The sequence below is a fragment of the Schistocerca nitens genome, chromosome 4 (assembly GCF_023898315.1).
Source record: "Schistocerca nitens isolate TAMUIC-IGC-003100 chromosome 4, iqSchNite1.1, whole genome shotgun sequence".
Taxonomy (NCBI): domain Eukaryota; kingdom Metazoa; phylum Arthropoda; class Insecta; order Orthoptera; family Acrididae; genus Schistocerca; species Schistocerca nitens.
This window is the reverse complement of record NC_064617.1, coordinates 384,553,244-384,575,130: the sequence shown is the minus strand read 5'-3', so window position 1 is coordinate 384,575,130 and position 21,887 is coordinate 384,553,244. Positions and strand designations below refer to the sequence as shown.

At 41.9% G+C, this 21,887-nt stretch overlaps 1 protein-coding gene across 1 annotated transcript in view; it reads right to left on the bottom strand.

The window, feature by feature from the left end:
* Positions 1-457: 457 nt before the first annotated feature.
* Positions 458-21,887, bottom strand: part of LOC126252005 (uncharacterized) — a 38,247-nt gene continuing 16,817 nt past the window's right edge. The window contains exons 2-4 of the mRNA XM_049952789.1: positions 12,844-12,984; positions 12,181-12,745; positions 458-1,736 (exon numbers count right to left, since the gene is read on the bottom strand). Coding sequence (XP_049808746.1) covers positions 729-1,736; positions 12,181-12,696 — 1,524 coding nt within the window. The 5' untranslated portion in view covers positions 12,697-12,745; positions 12,844-12,984 and the 3' untranslated portion in view covers positions 458-728. The remainder of the gene's footprint in view (positions 1,737-12,180; positions 12,746-12,843; positions 12,985-21,887) is intronic.

Here is a 21,887-nt window from a genome sequence, read left to right as displayed (position 1 = left end):
AGTGAGTGTGAAGCAAAAAAATGTTCCGAAATTAGGCGATCTGACATGGAATGACCAAAGTGCATTACCATGCTGACTGCACAGTGCGAGTTATTACCCTGTGAAATTACCTAAACTTCTCCGTTGATCAAATGAATGCATAGTTGGAATCATTCTGATCTGGAGTGCAAACTGTTCTCTGCTGCACGTCCGATTATTGGTTTTACAACAATCCTTAAAGAGTTCATTGCTCTCTCAGTTAACCTTTTTACATTCATAGTCACTAAAATCTGCCTGTTGAATTATTTTGACAGAAAACATATTAACAAAGGTCAAACATTTTTCTTGCACTTTTATACTCAGACATGCTTAATGGCATTATGCATATCAAATTACAGATCTACAGTCTTTTGGCCACATAGTTAAACAAATGCTCCTCCAGCTCATTTATTTTTAATGTCTCAATAAAATACACAGCAAGAGGTTCACACTACTTTTTATTATTGTAATAACATGATGATGGATTTATGTACATGAGTATGCAAATAAAAAACTAACTCATAAATGAACATGCTAAACTGAGATTACATTTTCTTTCAGTAAACAGACAAATCATTATATTTAAGGATTATCTTTCTTATAACTGCATACAAAACCTGTACTTTTGTGTTTATATATATATATATTTAAAAAGATCATCATTAAAATTAGCTTACAATGGAAGGTCACACTCTGCTTGTGAACATGAATTATACTTTAAAAATGTAATATAATGTGCAGGGAGGCTTGTATTCTGGCCACCCCGGCCACTCGTCTTCACTATCACTGGAAAGACTTTCAGTACTGACATATTTTTTCTTTATCTCCACCAAATCAGTAAGAAGAAACACTTCTTCAACGTCCATATCACTGTCACTTTCCACCTTCATGTTCCAGTTTATTAGTTCTTCCACATGGTCATTTTCTTTTACAGAAACTATCTCTCCTCCCGGAATTGTATTTAGTGGAGTGACCCTAGAGTTCCACCCCAGCCAATCTTCTTCTTCCGCCTCAGAGTCGGCAGTGCTCATATGTGCATGCTGTGAGTCACTGACATTTCTATTAATCCTGCCAGTGTGTGTCTTTTCCCTATTTTTTTGGACCACATTGCTTGTCAACACATTTGAATCACCTTTGGAAGAATTCATGTGTCCTTTTTTATCACCATTTTTACTAATGGAAGCTACTTTACTAGCTTCATCTTTTTCTGAGACAACCAAACTTTCTGTATTCTCAAACTCCGCCTCAAATGGAATATAACTATCTCGTTTTACTTCAGAAGCAAAAGTAGAGGCAGCTTTCTCTAACTCTAGATGAAGCTCTGTTTTATCGACTTCATTTGGAACTCTGACTGCTGGTTTCACAGATGTATCACACCTGCTTTTTTTCATTTTTGTTTGTCTATATCTGGGTGCACTTGCAGAAATACTTCCTGCCTTATGAGTATCTGACGGTATCACTAAGTGACCACCACTCATTAACTCTCTTTCAGACAAACGAGATAGCCTAACTGAACACGGTCTGATTACCCCACACCAATTGTCTTCAACATTTCGGGTAAAACATGTGAGCACCTTTCCTTCTGTGCTTAAAATAGTTCCAACACTCCCGTTTTGCCGTCTGAAATTGTTAAATTTGAATTGGAAATTCTTCTTTGTTTTTATGTTCTTCTTGCTTTGTAACACCTTTGCTATATCCGATGCTGGATGAGGCATCATCTAAAAAACCAAAAAACAAACAAATGCCTTACATGAAATTTGAAACATGTAACATTATACAACTATTCTAGAGACCAAGCAATTATGGGTTCTGCAATGCAACTGGCATTGATTCATGCAAGAGTAGACATCATTAAGCTGAAGCTGAGTATATTATTTACAAATGAGTGTATTCCCAACAATTTGAGTGTTTCTCCTGAAAAGAAAGCTTTCTTCTTTTGAATGAACATGAGTCTCAGTACAAATATTAAAGCTGCCAATTCAGAGTCAAAGGAGGGAGAAAGAGAAATCGTCCACACTTCAGCAACCACTGGGTGGCATGACGGATGATGCTCTGCACTGTACAACATATTACAATTGCTTCCCATTCCATTCACATATAGAGTGTAGAAGGAATGACAGCTAAAATGTTTTGCCTAGCTGACACTCTTAATTTTATCTTTATAATTGCTGAAACAGTAATCAAGTTTCTGTCATCTGTAGTAGGCCTGAAGAATGAAAGTCAGTAAGTAAGCAGACATCTCAACTTTCTCTATAACAACACCAGATATTTAGCTTCAAGTGGTTGTCTGTTCTATTAATGATAAAATGAGGTCTAATAAACCTGAAATTTGTAAGTTTTTACGCAATTTTTATAAATTCACTGCTTTGCTTTCATGAAAATGCCCCAGTTGATATATATTGTGTAGGTTTTCTGTAGCCGCACTAATAACCTGAAACTAAACCACTCATAGCACATAAATTGAAAGTCCTTTAACACTGTCACCAGTACTAAAAAGGGCTCTTTGTGGAATGTTTTTACTTTTACACAATTCATCAGTGGAAATTCAGTACACAGTGATGCAATAACCATTTGTAAATTATGTTTTCCTATGAATTTTTGAAAAACCTAAGTATATGCAATTGAAATCTCTTGCTAAATATTCTTTTGACAATAGAAAATCGGTACACGCAAGCATCTGTTTATTAATGCTTTATCAGATCAGATCAGCATGTCTAATCTTGTCTACACTGTTCAATTTGTCAACACACGCCAATTGATCTTTCAAGAGTAGACCATCTCATTTCAAGGCGAGAAGTGATTATTGCACCGGAAATTGTCATTGAATTGGTATAAGCCATAACAAAGTCATGTGAACAGGTTTAAGAAAGAAGTGGTACAGTCTTTTTTTTGTGCGTTTAAACCAACCTTTGAGCTGACGATTGCTTTACCTTTGGAATATACAGTGTCAAGACAGCTTTCATCATTACTGTGGATAACTTGAGAGTTGCAGTACTTGGACACTTGAGAATGACAGAGGAACCCAAATTAATGGCACAAAAATAAAAGCAGAAGTACTGTATGCCATTTTCAAATATTCCTTTACAAAGGAAGACAGAAGGCTATTGCCCAAGTTAAATTTTTCTATCAATGCAAAGACGAGTAATAAGCTATTAGACTCATCAGTATTGAGAAAAAAATGAAACCGCTAAAACTGAACAGGTCCTCATGTTCTACACAGAATTTGTGACCAAGTTAGCTCCTTGTTTAACTGTAATATACAAATGAAGTAAAAGTAATGGATGGCACTAGGAGGAAATAAAAGGGTAAAGATAATGCTGAATGGAGTAACAGTAGAAAATGTGCAAACTTTAAATGCCTAAGAAGCAGAATAGAAAGCAGCTGTCAGCACAGCACACAAATTGAAACCAGGTGAGCAATGGCAAAAAGAGATATTCTGTACGGAAAGGAGAATTTTCTGCAGCAATATCGACAAAGATTTAAGAAGATGTAAGAGAATGTTTTGGATGGAGTGTGCTCCTGTACAATGCTGAACTGCAGACATTGAGGAAGGAAGATAGAGCAAGGCTGAACCTTCTTAAAGATGTAGCCATGGTGAAGTAAGGATATAATACTCTGAATGGATAGTGTGAAAAATGAGGGTGGTGGTAAAAAAAAGTGGGAGAGCTAAGGCAATTACTGAATGTAATAAAAAGTAAACTGAAATGCACATATAATAAGAAAGGAGGTATGTATAAAGAAACAGTTTTAGAAGGTCGATAGACACACAAACAAACACAAACACACACACAAAATTCAAGCTTTTGCAACAAACTGTTGCCTCATCAGGAAAGAGGGAAGGAGAGGGAAAGACAAAAGGATGTGGGTTTTAAGGGAGAGGGTAAGGAGTCATTCCAATCCCGGGAGCAGGAAGACTTACCTTAGGGGGAAAAAAGGACAGGTATACATTCGCACACACACATATCCATCCACACATATACAGACACAAGCAGACATATTTAAAGATAAATAAATATGTCTGCTTGTGTCTGTATATGTGTGTGTGTGTGTGTGTGTGTGTGTGTGTGTGTGTGTGTATACCTGTCCTTTTTTCCCCATAAGGTAAGTCTTTCCGCTCCCGGGATTGGAATGACTCCTTACCCTCTCCCTTAAAACCCACATCCTTTCGTCTTTCCCTCTCCTTCCCTCTTTCCTGATGAGGCAACAGTTTGTTGCGAAAGCTTGAATTTTGTGTGTGTGTTTGTGTGTCTATCTACCTGCCAGCGCTTTCGTTCGGTAAGTCACATCATCTTTGTTTTTAGATATATTTTTCCCATGTGGAATGTTTCCCTCTATTATATTGAAACAGTTTTAGAGGCGCATAAGCAAAGGAAAATGAGTTGAGGGAGGAAGAGATTTCAGATCCTGGATGATGTAATGGACGGCAGCACATAGTCAAATTAATAAGGGAGCAACAGATCCCAGGGAATGGAGATATCAAGGACCTGCTAACATAGTAGGACACTGATGATGATGATGATGATGACGACTATAGATCGCTTGAACAAAAAATGTTGTCAGCAGTTGAAAGAATGTACAGGAAATAGACCATCATATACCCTTGACATCCACCTGTTGGAGAATCTTAGCATATATTCTGAGATGAAACATAATGATATATCTCATACTAGACTGATTCTATATCATCATGATGCAAAATCCAACTCGCACTTTTCTCACACAACAGCCTGAAAGCAATGGGCCAAGGCAGCTATATAGACGCAGTAATTCTTGACCTCTGAAAAGCATTTGGACAGAGTCAAAAATCATCAATTATCAACAGAAGTACAATCGTACTGTGTATCAAATGAAGTCTTTGAATGATTTACGTTTGTCTAGTACAAAGACACATCATGATATTTTCAATGGAGAGTCACTGACAGCTGTAGAAGTGATTTCAGTTGTGCCCCAGGGAAGTGTACTGGGAGCCTTGTTGTTGATGTTGTATACTAATGACCTACCAGATAATATTAACAGCAATCTCAAACATTTTCCAGATCATACAGTTAAGTACTATGTGAAAAAAGCTGCACAAACAATGCAAGGTACGCATAAAATTTTGAAGCAGTGCAAAAAAGATTGTCAACTTCCTTTACATTTGTGCACTCAACATAACATAAAAATGTAATATCCTATAACTACGATAAGTCACATTTGGAAATAGTAAACTTATACAAATGTCTAGGTGTAACAATTTATCAGGATACGGAATGGAATGATCACATAGGCTCATTTATACATAAATGAGGTGGTAGACTTCAGTTTGTTTGTAGGATACTGGAAAAGTGCAATCAATCTGCAAAGGAGATAACTAACGAAAATCTTCCATAATCAATCCTAAATATTGACCAAGTATGTTGGATCCATACCAAATAGAACTAACTTTAAGTACTGAATCTAAACGAATTAGAGCAGCATAAATTTTCATAAGTTTGTTTCATAGCCAGAAGAGTTTCAAGGATATGTTGAAAATCTGAAGTGGCGGCACTTTAAGATAGTTGCTATCTATCTTGTGGAAGCCCACTTACAAAATTTCAAGAATGACTATTATGTGAGAAATTTAGAAATATGCTACAGCCTCCCACACATCAGTCCCTTAGGGCCTGTGAAGACAAGATTAGACTAATTAAAAAGCATAGTCATTTTTTTTACAAGCTCTATACATGAATGGAACAGGAAAAACCCTTACACATGGTACAACTGGAAGCACCCCCTGCCATGCACTTCACAGATTGTCCAGTTCTGTAGTTGACACTTCAGCAAAAGGTTTGTCTTTCATGATGGCAATGCACAAGAACAATGTGCGCACCTAGTGAACAGCGTCCTCTGGAAGAGAAGAATCAGCTGAATGGAATGATTCAAGTTATTTGCCTACACTAAGCTGAATGAACACGCTTGGGATCTACTGACTTGAGCTGTGTATCAGCCAACTGTGACTGAGTCCCAACTGTGACTATTCATGTGCAGCAGTTGCACATATCGAAACATGACTTCTTGAGTGACAGAAATGTTGGTTGATTTGATGGAATGTCTGCTCTAAGTCTATATGGCAATAACTGTTTATTTAAAACAACCAAACACAGTTTTGAAGGTTCTCAGAAACAGACATCTTATTTTTTCCCATGGGATGAAGTCATAACTGTTCTAAGAACATTGTATATTCAGCTATGATGAAACACAATCATTCTTCCTATGGGGAGGGGGGGAACACCACTAATTCGCCTAATTTGTAAACTCGCACCTAAAATACACAGAGCTGCAGCTCAAATTTCATCGTGAATCTAAAATGTTTACAGTGAAAGTGCTATGAACAGAACAGGTGTGTTTGAGTTGTGTACTAGGGAGTTTAGTGGCGACAGAATAAATGTTCATGACTAACAGAGGAGGGAAGACCTGACGAACGGAGAGAAGACCTTCCATTTTGACTGATGACTTGGTGCAAAAAAATTGAGCAAACTGTTTGTGAAGACTGCCAATTGACAGTGCATGAAGTTTATCCTATGTTTCCATGACTCTCTCATACGAGACACACACAGAAACACACCGGGATACCAGAAACTGCACAAGATGGGTCCCAATACAGCTGATGGAGCAGGACATGAAAAATCAGATCAATAGTGCCCATAAGTTTCTTGAGCAACTTGACCTGGAAGGCAAAGATTTTCTGAGCTCTATTGTGACTGCAGATTAAAAATGAGTGGATCATTACATGTGAGACGTAAGACCAATTGTGAAGTGGTACCAAACCGATTCCCCATCTGCTACAAAATTCCCAAGTGACAATTTCATGCAAAAAGAAATCATGGCATCTGTGTTTTGGGACTGATAATGCATCACTCTGGTCGAATTTCTGCATCCGGGCGAGACCATCAATGCACAATGATATCTTAAGACCCTAAAACAATGAAGGATTCAAAACAAAAGCACAGGAATGCTGATGGAGGAGTGTGCTTGCTGCACTACAACGTCCGTCCCCATACAGCCTTAGCCACCAAGGTGCTCTTGGCCTCATTTGGCTCTGATGTTTTGAACCACCCCACATGTCCTCCTAACTTGGCCCCTCCAGATTGCAGACGAGAGATTTCAAGGAGCCATAAAGCAGCTTGTGCCAAGAATCAACACATGCACTGAACACAGGTTGTCTACATGGACAAGGAAAGATAATTCCCAGATTTTTCTCGGATTTCCCGGTTGAAAATACACTTTTTCTGTGTTAAGTGACAGTATACTTTTTCTCGGCACTTATCAATCCTTTTATGGTTTATGGTTTTATACACTGGCGTACAATTTCCCGGTACTTTAGAAAGAGAAACTCAGGGGGAAGGGAAAAAAAAAACACGTTTTGGAAAGATCTTTGATGTGCAGCAACATATAAGCTGCATATTTTCGTGTTACGAAGGTATAAATTTGAATTCCACCAAACACCGCATGTTACTTTCCGAAGCATTAAAATCGAGAATGCAATGCGCTTTTGTAAGCCAGTCACAGCTCATGTCACCTGATCTCGCCAGCTGATGACAGCATTTGACACGTGATGTAGTCAGCCAATAGCAAGATCACTCTTAAGTACCGCGAACACACAAATAAGAAAAATTAATGGCTTAAATTAATGTACAATTGTTGCTACAAGAAAAGCAAAGCTATCACATATAATATTGGTCTCTAAGATTAATAAGCTGCAAGAGAAGCTAAGCTGCCACGTATAATGTTGATCTTTTTTGCGCATCATACATCACATAAATTTGCCAGTAAAATTTTTAATAACAAATTAAATGTCTGATCTGGGCTCTAAATTCTTCTAAATGGTCGTCCCCAAAGAGTTGATTTTTAAATGAGAGTCAAACGCTCTGTGATTTAAGAAATTCGTCGTACACTCTCTCAAATAGTTTATCTTACATAAAAGGGAATTTACTTTGAAAGTAACACTTTTCAAAGCAATATTCGCAATATTTTTCCGTGACCTATTAGAAATAGGTTAGTTTCAGCAGTTGCCAGAGAGTGTCAGATAACAGGCGTCACTGCACTTGCGCAGCTATGACGACGCAGGAAGCCCGCATGTTCGTACGTGTGAAACATTAAAACGAATCTAAAGTAAAAAAAAAAAACTGTCACGTCACGCTCATTGGAGGCAATTTGTTGTTAAGAAACACTGCACAGTCTTCCTAAAGCCTTTGACACACTTTGCTGTTGGCAGACGCTTGTATCAGCACTGTGTTTTGTTGCTGTATATGGCGCATTTTCTTTGCGACTTAAGTTTTATTTTCGTTTTTTTTCTCTCGTTCATGTTTTGTTGCTGCAGTATTATTCTGCAGAAGCGGGATACAGTAAGTTTTTTGTTAGAGTATTTGTTCTTAACAGTCAAAATCACAAAAATTTAACTGAAAACTAAAACAATGAAAAATTCCCGGGTTTTTCCCAGATCGTAGACACCCTGTGAACAGGACGGCGATTATGTGGAAAAATAGTCAACTAGTGCATAAACAATAACCTATAATTTTTTCCAAATACACTTTTACTAACAACATACAAAAACCTAGCACACTTATTCGGAACGTTAGAGTTGATGCCCAGCTGCCTTGAAATCTTTCATGGTTCTCAAAATTGGATATCACGCCCATTGTATTTCGGCTTTCGAAACTAATATACCATATACAAATATGCCATTGAACTTTATACTCAGGGACATTATTCTCAGGACCACAATTTCCTCTTCATTGCCATAAATATGATTTACAAGCACTGTGTTGAGTACAGGTCTTTCCTAAAAAGAGTCCCAGCCTGTTTGTTTTCACAATTTCACAGTGCCATTGAATTATGACGTTGAAAGTGTGTTTACATTTCTAAGAGTTTCATATGGCTTGCTTTATGGGATAAGCATCAAAAAATCCTCAAGCGACTCAAAACTTCAGCTCTCATTTGTTATCCCTACTCCTGATATTTATGGATGATTAGACACTTAAAGAGTGGGACGGGACTGACCAGCAATGTCTGGGAGAATCCAAACAGGCAAGGGAAGGAGAGATATGTTACTGAATGTTACCCAGCAGCAGATTTTGATTTCACATGTGTGCACTATCTTACACAGTTTGCCTTTATATGGTTTTGATATCACAAAGTTATATAGTATGGACACTTTAACGTGGCAGTCAACTGGGAGAATTAACAAACGAGAATGTATACTGTTGTGAGGAGATGAGAGGTGTGTGGGAAAAAGCCCCACCTCTGTCTTGTAGGACTGGCAGCGTGGCCTGTGATTTAGGGAAGTAGAATGAACACATGGTCATAGAGATTTCAGGTCCTTTTTGGTGTCATGGGAGTCATATTTGAACCCCACATAATAGTCTACACTTGAATTGGTGTAACAAGATCCCTGGCAGTTGCAGTGGGCTGGGCGCAGCTGCTTTGCGCACCATCTCAACAAATCACACATTGCAATGTTGTAAATGTTTCTATGGCATTGCCTCAGTGTTGCTGGGGCTCTATAGACAGCTATTGTTTTTTGCTGCAGCCGTTTGTGTTCTGCAGCTGATAACTGGCAACACCACTGGCAGCTGTCAGGGATCAGCTTATGCCGACTCTACAATACAATAAGAAAAGAAAACAATGGACAACTGCACAACACAACAAAAAGAGGAGTACTCAAAGAATTCAGTAACAGCTAATGCACACGTGCTTGCTGAGAATGGTAGTAGCATAAACGAAGTAGTAGAGACCTGATCTCTTACCGCTAATGTTAGGCAAACATAATTCAACTGGAGAAGCGGGTTCAATTTCAGTCCACACTACACATTTGATCAACTGAGAATGATACAAAGGGCGTTCAAAAAGTTTTGCACAGTCGTCTCTAATTTTTTTTTTTTTTTTTTTGCAGGAGGAGAATGAATTTTTTTTTTGTGAACATACTTGGGTGAGCCATAATGGACCGTGAAGTAGATCCCAGGTTGCAACAATGGTCAGTGATGGAGTTCCTCTTCAAGACTGGCTCGATAATTAACCTGAACCGTTACTGTTTGTGATTAGACAAGCTGTGACGTGCCGTCAAGACCCACAGACCACCGCTTCAGGGTCAGCTCATCAGACTACACCATGACAATGCCAAATCCCATACAGCCCTTATGATGCAGGAGAAAAATCAGGAAAATGGGTTGGAAAATTGTTCCTCATCCTCCCCACAATCCAGATTTGGCTCCATCTGATTTTTACGTCTTTGGTCGTCTGAAGGCCTACCTGCCCGGTAAAAATTTGGTAGTAAGAAATACCTCATTTCCTGTATCAAGCGATGAAGTAAAAGTCAATCCCCAGAATTTTATCATAGTGCATTTATATCATGGAAAGAACGTTGGGCCAGATGTGTCACAGCTGATGGAAGCTACATTGACTAGGCTCTATATATAGCTGAATGATCCAAGTACGTTCACAAAAATTTCATTCTCTTCCCGCAAAAAATAAAAAAAAATTAGACACGACTGTACAAAACTTTTTGAACACCCTTTGTTCTTTCCAAAAACTGAGAATGATTCTATGTTAAAAAAACGCATGGGAGTGTAGGACGAGGAATCGGGGCACCCGCCTAGAGAGCCAACAAGTACCTTCCTTGTCAGCTGTTGAGGTAGGTGCTCCAGATGCTAGTCCTACACTCCCATGCATTTGTTTAGTATAGGCATGGTTTTGCTCAACTGACTGCCGTACATATGTGGTTTCTTAATTATTAGGTGACACCTCAAGGTCAGGGTTTAGGCGTCAAAACTGGCTGAGCAATAAATAAGAAATTACTGTCAACTGAAGCGGTTTTTTACTCTCTGATCAAAGTTTTTCTGCCCACATAAAAGTACATACACATACTTTTTGTTGGTGCTACCCCTCTCCCCCTTTTGAAACAGAACTGCACTTGTCAACGTTAATAGCTTTGAGTGTGTTGAGGTAACAGTGTATCATTCCAGTCCTACAATTCTGTTATCGTGTATTTATTCTTTTCTGCATATTTATATACAGTATGTCCACTTCACTTTGAGTAGTGCAACTATCTTTTTGAGAAAACTCTTTTCTCTTAGTAGATTTAGATATATAACATAATTCACAAAGGAATTACAACTGTCAACTGTAGAGAAACTTATTAGGATTTTATGTTTCGTAATGGAACTTCCTAGCAGAGCTAAAAATATATACAGTATTGGGATTCTAAATCCTGCAAGTCAGAGTAGCAGAATTGTGTCCAAGTCTTCTAAACAGTTTTAATATATGAGAATTTAAAGTACTTCATGTAAAAGTTTATAAAAACATAAACTCCCTCTCACAGGTTGCAAAAACATCTCTAAATGAGCTGATACCTGATTATAATTTTATAGTTCATTCACTGAAATATGACAATGAGATAATGTATTTTTTCTCTTTAGTACAGTATATGCTGCAATGAACATTTGTAACAAGTTACACTGCATGCCTGAGTGGAACTACAGCCTATGCATAAATGTCACAAATATTCGTGACACTGTAAATGCCAGTAAATTGGGAAATAAAAACTCGTCAAACAGACAGAAAACGAGCGACAACTTGAAGTTTTGAGTTGGTCCATATGACATGCTCAAGTAACTAATTGGCAGTGCATTGCCCTACAAGGCAGTGGTCAGGTTTGTGTCCCATCAACCAAACAGTTTTAATTCATCACGAATAATTATCAAAGAATACTTGAATTCTAGATAATGGCTAATTACAGTGATCAAAAGATTAACTGTGTTACGATTGCCAACAAATACTGTTGGGTCAGCATCACACTGGAACACGACATTTTGCTTCTACCTTGAGTTACTTTTCAATGACTTTTGGCATTATAAGCATAATACAAAATAAAAATAAATGGTTATTGAAACAATATATGAAAGTAAATCAAATGAACTGAGGTATTCTAGTGAAGTAGTCAAAATCAGCATGAAACATTACTGTATCCATTACACACAAAATAAACAAACAAATAAATAAAAAGTGGAGCAAAAAATTTGCTCGTACATACTGCCTTGAAAATGCATATGAACAGTAAAAATAAATTGATTTGGAATAACTTAGAACCATGGAACATAATGTACTGACAATTAGTGTATGCAATGCCATATGTGAACAATACTATACATTATTAGAGTAGAACAACGCTGCTGAAGACTTGTATTCAGGACAGTCTTGACAGTCTTCCTCTCTAACACTAAAACATTCTTCAGTACTTTGCAGGTTCTGTTCAGCTTCAAATCCTTTCAACTGCATCTTTCCCATGTATTCCTCCTCTTCAGAGTCAGGTATTTCACTGTAGCCATCTTTTGTACCCACTGCATCACTGCTTGATTTCATATTTCTTTTGTAGACTTGTTTATTTTGCTTATGTCTAGTCATGTTAACAAAGCCAACTGCACTTTGTCTTTTAATACTCTTCATATGTAGCAGGTTTGTATTTTTACCAACATAAATCTGTTTCTGCCAACCACGTTTTCTTGACTTTGGAAGTTTGCCTTTACTTTCTTGCGATTCTTTGAAACTGTCTTTAACTGTTTCGGTTTCATGTGCAAACGTATTTGCTGTTTTCTCTAACTCCATGAGAAGTTCCTTACTGTCAACCTCATTTGCAGGTTTAACGGTTGTTCTGCTTTTTCTCATTGTCCTTCCCACACTAATACGCTCAAGCAGATTCTCTCTCTCTTTGAAACTGGAAAAGTGAACAAGAATGCCGAAAGTGTTTAACAATTGAATTTCATACAAATCAATTAATGCCACTGTGAACAATTTCTAGTATTCTCTAAAGACCTGTGTTTAGTGCATAATTCCCATGCGCAGAAGCTGAATTGCACTTCGCTGCGCCAGACCAGTAAATGGAAAAGTCTTCAATCGTCCACAGCTCTTATTCCAGAGATCCTCTTGTATGTTGGAGGATGAATGAGTCATTATCTGAAAGTAAATTACAATAATAATCTATAAATCATCTTTATATTACAATAAAAGTGTATGTGATACATGAAAAATAGTGTGTAGGGAAAGCAATTTAACTGTTTTTCACACAAAGAGTAGTGTGGTGTGAATAAAAAAGGTATCATTAATTGAATGGCAATTTAAACACTTTAAACTAGTTGCATTAAAATTTTGAAAAATGTGGTTTCACTCATACAATGTGGCAAGGATATGATGTCACCAGGTCGTGTTGTATGCTTTACGTAAGTCAAAAAAGACGGCAACCAGGTGTTGGCGTCGGGAAAAGGCTGTTCATATGGCAGACTCGAGGGACACAAGATTATCAGTGATAGAGCGACCCTGGCAGAAGCCGCCCTGACACTGGAGCCAGTAGGCCACATGACTCCATGACCCAACCCAACTGCAAACACACCATACATTCCAGCAGCTTACAAAGAATGTTGGTAAGGCTAATGGGCCGATAGCTATCCACATCAAGCGGGTTTTTACCGGGTTTGAGCACCAGAATGATGGTGCCCTCCTGCCACCGAGATGGAAAGACGCCATCGCACCAGATCCAGTTGAAGATGATGAGATGTCGCTTGTAGTCAGACGAGAGATGTTTAATCATTTGACTGCGGATCCGATCTGGTCAAGAAGCTGTGTTGGGGCAATGTGCAAGGGTACTGATGAGCTCCCACACTGTTAAGTGGGGCGTTATAGGATTCACTGTAGTGTGCAGTGAATGAGAGGACTTTCCCTTCCAGTCGCTGTTTGAGAGAGGAAGGCTGGTGGGTAATCATCCGACGCAAAGGCTCGAGTACAGTGCTCGGCAATCGCGTTTGTTTCAGTAGGTAACACACCATTCACATTAAAACCGGGGACACCTGTTGGGGTCTGGTACCTGACAACATGTTTGATCTTTGTCCAGACTTGGGAAGGTGACATACGGCACCCGATGGTCGAGATATATTTCTCCCACCCAACACTCCGGTTTCTGTCGTTTGATAAGCTGGCAAATGTGCGCACGGAGCCGTTTAAAGGCAATGAGGTGCCCCATGTAAAAGTGCTGCTTATGCCGCTGTAGAGCTCGCCGAAGCTCCTTAATTGCTTCAGCAATTTTAGGTGACAACCGAGGGACTGCTTTTCACCAGGGGCACCCTAAGGAGTGATGGATCGTATTTTCTGCCACAGAAACGATTGTTGTAGTCAGCTGCTCAACCATCACGTTGATGTTGCCATGAGGGGAAGATTCAACGGTGACAACGGAGGTGAAAGTTTCCCAGTCTACCTTGTTTAAAGCCCATCTGGGCAGGTGTCCGTGGGCCTGCCGCCTGGGTAGTGACAGGAAGATGGGGAAATGGACACTACCACACAGGTCATCAAGTGCTCTCCAGTGGACAGATGGGATAAGTCCTCGGCTGCAAATTGATAAATCAATGGCCTAGTAACTCCCATGAGCCACACTGAAATGTGTGGCCCCAGTATTTAAGAGGCAGAGGTCGAACTGATACAGTTAAGTTTCGACATCTCTGGCTCAGCCAATAAGCACGGTGCCACCCCACAAGGGGTTATTGGGGGTTAAAATCTCCCAAAAGTAGGAAAGGTTTAGGGAGTTGGTCACTTAATGCAGTTAATATATTCAAGGACACTGTCCCACCTGGAGGAAGATACATATTGCAGACAGTTATTTCCTGCGTCATCATTCTGACAGCCACAGCTTCAAGAGGTGTTTGAAGGGGCGCAGGTTCACTATAGGCTGAGTTTAGGACATAAATGCAAACTCCACCAGACACACTATTATCGTCACTACTGTTCCTATAGTACCCCTTATAGCCATGGAGGGCAGGGGTCTGCATTGCCAGGAACCAGGTTTCCTGGAGGGCAATGCAGAAAGCAGGTGTAAAGCTTAACAATTGCTGTAGCTCAGCCACTGCAATTCCACTGGAGGATGACATCATCGTGAGACTGGGAAGGCATGGAACATTCAATGAGGCCTCTGGATCACCTGCTGCCACCAACTTTTAGCCTGAGTAGTCTATATCCATTGTGACAGTTTGGCAAGATCTTGGTCATCAGCAGATGCCAGAATCTCCACCTCATCTGCAGATGCAGAGCTTGTAGGTAGATGTGGTGTGGGTGCCACTGCAACTCCCTTGGTCTTGGTGACCTCCTTTTTGGATTTCTCTCGCTGCTCCTTGGGTTTCCCTGGCTGGGAGGACATCACTGATTCAGTCTCCGGGACTGAGGATGAGTGTGAACCCTTACAACCAGCTGCTTTTGGGCTCTTCAACCACTGGTGGGTGTCATCTTTCCCACTGGGGAAGGGAGTGACCCAAGGGACCCCTTCCTAGTGAGAGGAGCCAAAGAAAACTTCTGCTTCTCCAGCTCAGAAGGGGGGGGGGGGACTAATATCCCCCAATGGATGAAGGGGTGTTGCTCCTGAAGTAGGTGGTGCAGGAGCAAAAGGGAGGGAAGTGTCCCCAACCGTGAAGGGGGCAGGTGCAGTCTTTTGGTTCTGAGAAGCGACAGGAATGTGAGGAACTGATTGGGGAGACAACTGTTCTTGTAGCGGCAGCATAAGAGGAGGTCATAGCCACAGGATGTACGCACTCAAATTTCCTCTTAGCCTCAGTGTACGTTAGTCGAACCAGGGCCTTATATTCCATGGTTTTCCTCTCCTCCTGCAAAATCCTGCAGTCTGACAAGCAGTTGACACAGATGGGAGGCAGGGCACATGGAGTACTGGGATGTGATGGACGTCCACAATCTCGACATGTAATGCTGGAAGTACTGAGGGAAGATTTGGCCGAACTTCCAGCACTTAAAGCACCACATCAGGGGAGAAATATTTGGCTACAAGTCACAGCGGTAGACCATCACCGCAATGTGTCACCCTCAAAGGCAAAGATGAAGGCTCCGGTGGCAACCTAAGTATCCCTCGACCACGATGGACATGCCAGACGAAATGAACACCTTGCTGCTCCTAAATGGCGCGCAGCTTGTCGTCAGACTGAAAAAGAATGTCCCTGTGGAATATTGTACCCTGGATCATATTTAAGCTCTTATAGGGCATGTCAGTAACAGAAACATCCCCAACTTGTCACAAGCAAGTAAGGCCCGTGACTGGGCAGAGGATGCTGTTTTTATGAAGACTGACCCAGAGCACATTTTGGACAAGCCCTCCACCTCCCCAAACTTGTCTTCCAAATGCTCCACAAAAAGCTGAGGCTTCATGGACATGAAAGATTCCCCATCAACTCTTGTACATACGAGGTACTGGGGGCGAATAAGGTTCCCTGCCATCCTTAGCCTGGCATTCCTCCCATGGTGTGGCCAGGCAGGGGAATGATTTGAAGTCATATTTCTTAGCATATAAGTTAGACTTTGCCCACTTAGAGACTGCTGGTGGCAGACCACCAGCAAGAGATGACGTACTACGCTTCACGGCATGTCATCCGCCCTGATGCCACCCACTCCAACCAGGGGACCTCCCCATGGGTGCTACCCTGCCTCAGCAAGGGCCACCTGGCAGGATGGCCACTGCTGGGAGTCCCAATGCCCCAATCTACTCCATGGCATATGAGGGGAGTTAACGGTGCAGGCATCAACAGAGCATCCCTGTGTTGTCAGGGGGCTACAACCAACAGCGTACATGGCGGCCCCACCACAACGGACTGGCTACCGTGGATATGAGGTAATAAGAAGTCCATGGTCATCGTCGGTGCATAAAGCGACACTGTGTTGTGCATGGTGGAAAATGCACCCAGAAAGATGTCCTCGTCCAAGAGATGGAGAATGAGTGGGACTGCAATGTTACGATGAGAAAGCGGGCTAAAGATCTCAATGCACGATGGACACAATGCACCATATAAGGCGCCCTTCCCAATTGGCTCACTCTTTGGGAAAATTTAGAAAGATGGAGGTCAAACCCGACAGGCGAGCATCACATAAAGGCCAAAATTTGAGACTCCTTTTAGTCGCCTCTTACAGCAGGCAGGAATACCTCGGGCCTATTCTAACACCCAGACCCGCAGGGGGCAGCAGCACTGGTTGACAGCCTGAAGATTACTCAAGGAGTCACTGCCAATTAAGAACGACTTGACAGTGCAATAATGAAGATGGCTGAGGGTCTTATCAATTGCCACCAATTCTGTAGTGAATACACTGCATTTGTTAGGCAGGCAGCATAGTTCACTGCATATTGCGTGTGTATAGGCAAAACCTGTTCATCTGTCTACCGTACAGTCATCAGTGTATACCATGTCTGAGCCTGGAAATGTGTCAAGAGTATCCACAAAAAGGCAGCAAAAAACCACTGTCTACTGAGTCTTTCAGTCCAAAGAAGAGGTACACACACTGGGGGTACAAGCTATTTCTCTCTGACAAGGGGCGGCAGTGGGGAAAAATGAAGTTCAGAGCAAAGACTGTATGTGAACTGTGGTTGTGACTCCAGGCCTTTAACTGTTGTGGGAGGTGGATCTCCCTACCAGGAAAAAGGTCATGATAATTCAGTAGCTCACAGGGGAGCATTGAATGTGTATTGCATATTTGAGCAGCAATTATTGGGGCATGATCTGTAGGGGAGATGTGTCAGCCTCTGTGAGTAGGCTGTTCACAGTGCTGGTCCGAAAGGCACCTGTCACAAATGGACGCCATAATGGTGTATCGGGTCCAACATCTGTAATGCTGAAGTCAATGTTGAGCCATACACCACGCTCTCATAATCAAGTTTTAGCAGGATCAGAACTTTGTAGAGCCACAAAAGTGTACAGTGGTCTGCACCCCAGATGTTGTTACTAATGCAGTGAAAAGTATTTACGTGTTAGCAGCACATTCACTTATGTTGGAAAAAATAAAATAAGAAGAATCCACCACATTAGACATCTGATCTGGTCATTGAGAGAAAGAGTTCAGGCTGGGTATGGACACTACGAAGATAACAGAAGTGCAGGACACACTTTGATTACAGAAAACTGGAAGCCACAAGTGGGAGCCCAGGACTGTACCTTCTGTACGGCATCCTATAACCAGTGTTCAGCAACATCCATAGTTGCATATCAACTGCAGATGCAAAAGTCATCAGTGACCAGGGAGGGTGACACTGTAGACCCCACAGCTGCAGCTAGACCATTGATAACCACTAGAAAAGGATAACCACTAGAAAAGGGGGACCCCATTCTATTGTACAAGGGGAGCACTGCGGGAACACCAGCTTGAACCTGGTAAGTACAGTGAGACAAGAAGCTTGGGACAAGCACTGGGGGCTGGCTCTGGAGATACTGCATGTTGAGGGTAATGAGGATGTGGTGTCATAAGCCCTGAGCAAGTTGAAGACGACAGCTGTAACACGTTGATGGTAGGCAAAAGCTGACTGAACAGCAGACTCCAGGCAGACCATATCGTCAGCAACAGAATGGCCTTGGTGAAAACCAGCTTGGGACAGAGACGAAAGACCCCAAGACTCAAGTTACCAACACAGCTGTTGTTTCACCATAGTTTCGAGCAACTTGCAGAGAACATTAGTGAGACTAATTAGGAGATAGCTGACCAGCTCAATGGGATGTTTACCCGGTTTCGCTACTGGAGTGATCACCACTAATTGAGATTAAGATTCACTCTCACTCCAGACAGTTGAAAAATGGCAAGGCTATGACTTTGCTAATCCACAGATAAGAATTTGGGCATTTGGCTGCATATGTGGATGTGGCCCAGCTCTGGACTGTGTCAGGGCAAAGTGATAGGCACTGAGGAATTCGCACTCACTGGACAGAGCATTATATAGCTGTAGGTGACATGTAGTGAACAGTAAAGGAAGTCAATTCAACCTGCTATTTAAGGACACAAAATGCAAGCTAATAATTCTCAGGTGCAGGGTTTGAGCAGACTGAAAAGCAAAATGTTCGGCAACAGTGTCTGAATCAGTGTAGACATCACCATCCACAGAGAAATTAAATTTTTGCACAAACCAGTGAAGGAGGGGTACATCGCCCAACAGCAGTAACATAACCGCTCCCGGCATTACTGTTTCTCTCACTTTATGAGATGACAGACCTTGGCACAGAAGGCAATGAGTGCTTCAAGATTCTATCTTCTGATGAGGGAACCACTGAGTCAATTGCCAATAGAATAGTTGCAGTTGTGCTCTGAATCACAACAATTCTTCCATGAGGCAGGGTGCAAATGATGACGGCAGTGCTGAAAGCATTCCAATCAGCTTTGGAGAGTACCAATCCGGGTGGGAGCCCAGGCGTGTGATTCTGAGGGAGGGACAAAACAATCAGAAAAATGATCTCTGTCACAAAGATCATGGTGGACTCTTCAGTGATGGGATGGGAGAAGACCTGGGCTGTATATGGAAAGGTCAACAGCTGTACAAGACCCACATTCCACACCAGCATTCAAGAGGCAATGATTGAACTCTGCAAGCAAGTTTCTGACAGCTTTACTGTGAACAGTGGCCACAGTTGCATTCCATAAAGGGTTGTGGGGATTGAAGTCATCCAGTATTAGGAAGGGCGGCAGGCACTGAGAAAACAGTGCAGACAATGCATTCTGATTCACTTCACCATTGTCAGGGAGATACAGACTGCAGATGGTGAATTCCTCAGATGTCTTCACACGAATTACCACAGCCTCCAAGGGCATGTTGAGTGGCACACACGCTTGCTAGAGACGGAGTTAAGAACATATGTGCAAACATCGCCCGGCACTCTTTCATGGTCAGTGTGATTCTTAAAATAGTCCTATTAGCCGTGGAGGTTACAGTTCCACATTGCTTGGAAACAAGTTTCCTGGAGAGGACGGACACGGACACGGACACACACAGGTGAAATGCACAAAGACATTGTAGCTGTCATGTGGCAGAGAAAACCTCTACAGTTCACTAGAGGATCACATTCTCAGTATCCTGTAGTGGATGCATAGGGACCAAGGAGGCAGATCATGCCTCAGTGCTATGTGCTGTCATTTGGTATGAAGATACACCACCCATACACATTTGTTGCGTATCACAGTTTAAAGGAGGGGAGGGGGAGGTGTCCAGGGCAATTGGCGTCACCCCAGTAACAGTCTCAAGGATACAGAGGTGGAACAACATGAGGGGTCTGGCAGGATGGGGGCCATCAAAATCTCTCTATTTATGGAGGACTTTTCTTGCCCTTAGACGATTATGACTCCTGTGAGGGCTAGTCTGCACCTGATTCTAGGACAGTGGAGGAACACGAAAGTCCTACAACCTGCAACTCCTTCAGCCACTGGCTGGCATCTGATAGCAGGGCAGCTGAGTTTTGGCAGGGAGTGTCCCAACGGATCCCTTTCTGGATAGGTCTGCTGGAGGAGGACATTACTTCTCCAGGTAGGGTTGTGGACTGCTATCCCCAATGGACAGAAATTTGACACTCCAAAAAGGGATGTTGGGGACAACATCCAACCACCAGGGGAGCGGCTGTATTTGAGTGGCCTCAATGGCCAGACGTAGAAGACGTGGAGGATGCTGGCATGGTCACTAAAGAGTGCAACGTCATCGTAGCCGTAGCATACAACATTGACTTATGTACAGGATGTAGGCGATTGCATTTCTTCTTGTCCTCCTGATATGCGAGACAGTCTAAGGTCTTGTATTCCTCATTTTCTTTTCTCGCTTGAAAATGGTGCAGTCCGGTGAACCACCCCCCCCCCCCCCCCCCACAGTTGACACACATGGGTGGAGGGGCACAAGGAATGTTCATGCACAACTGACAGCCACAATTCCTACAGAAAGGTTTGGCATTGCAATGCATATGTGCAAATCGCTTGCACTTGTAGCTAAGACGAATATACAGCTTGACCTTCACAGGAAGTCACCTTTGAAGGCCAAGATCGGTCTGTAAAAGAAGATCTCAGTGAAAAATGATACCCTGCAACATGGGAGTTATAGTGACAGGAATGTCACCCAGCTTGTTGCATGCAAGCAGCACCCCCAACTGAGCAGGGGGAGGCATATTAAACAGAATGGACTCACTTCGCATTTTGAACTCACTCCCACTTCCCCAAACTTGTCCCTGACGCACTCCACAAACAACAATGGGTTTTTAGTCAAAATGGAGTCCCTGTTCATCCTAAAACAAACCAAGTGTTTTTTTTGGGGGGTGGGAAGCTCCAGAAGACACTGCTGGTTACTTCACGTGCAAATCTCCTACCATGAGATCAACCACACTCCAAACAGGTGCCCTCCCAATGACACCAACCACCCACAGCAACAATACCCTGGCCAGTAAAATGTTGCATGTAGTCCCTGTGCCCCAGCCATGACAGGCATATACTCCTTTGCTTGCTTGGGGAATTTTCAACTCAGGCACCAATAATAAGATTCCTGCGTGGTCAGGGGGCTACCACCGTGCAAGTACTTGATCCCCAACCCCCATCGCAACAGAATGGCTACCGTGCTTGGTTTTGGGCTAGTACCACTGCAAGACTGAGCGGCACATGGGTGGAATACACACTGTATTCGGCAACCTTCAATGCATGTACTGCACTTCTGTAAAATTTAGAAAAATTGCAGCAAGTCAAACCCAACATGTGGACCTTACAATTAATAACGAAGTCAAACCCAACATGTGGACCTTACAATTAATAACGAAAAGTTGTAGAAGGCTGGAAGATAAGACAATGTGTCTAAAACACAATTCAGATCCAAGCACAATCAGCACCAAGAAAACCAGCCAATGGAAAAAAAAAAGAGTACCAGAGAAATAAACTTGCCGCACAGAAAATGAAGTAGTGCTGCAAGGTCTGGGCCCTTGTGGTGGTCAACCAGGTACTCACAAGAGAGATGTGAGCCCTCTGGGGGTGGTTGGTTGGTTGGTTTGTGGGATTGAAGGGACCAGACCGCTACAGTCATCGGTCCCTTTTTCCAAAACTTC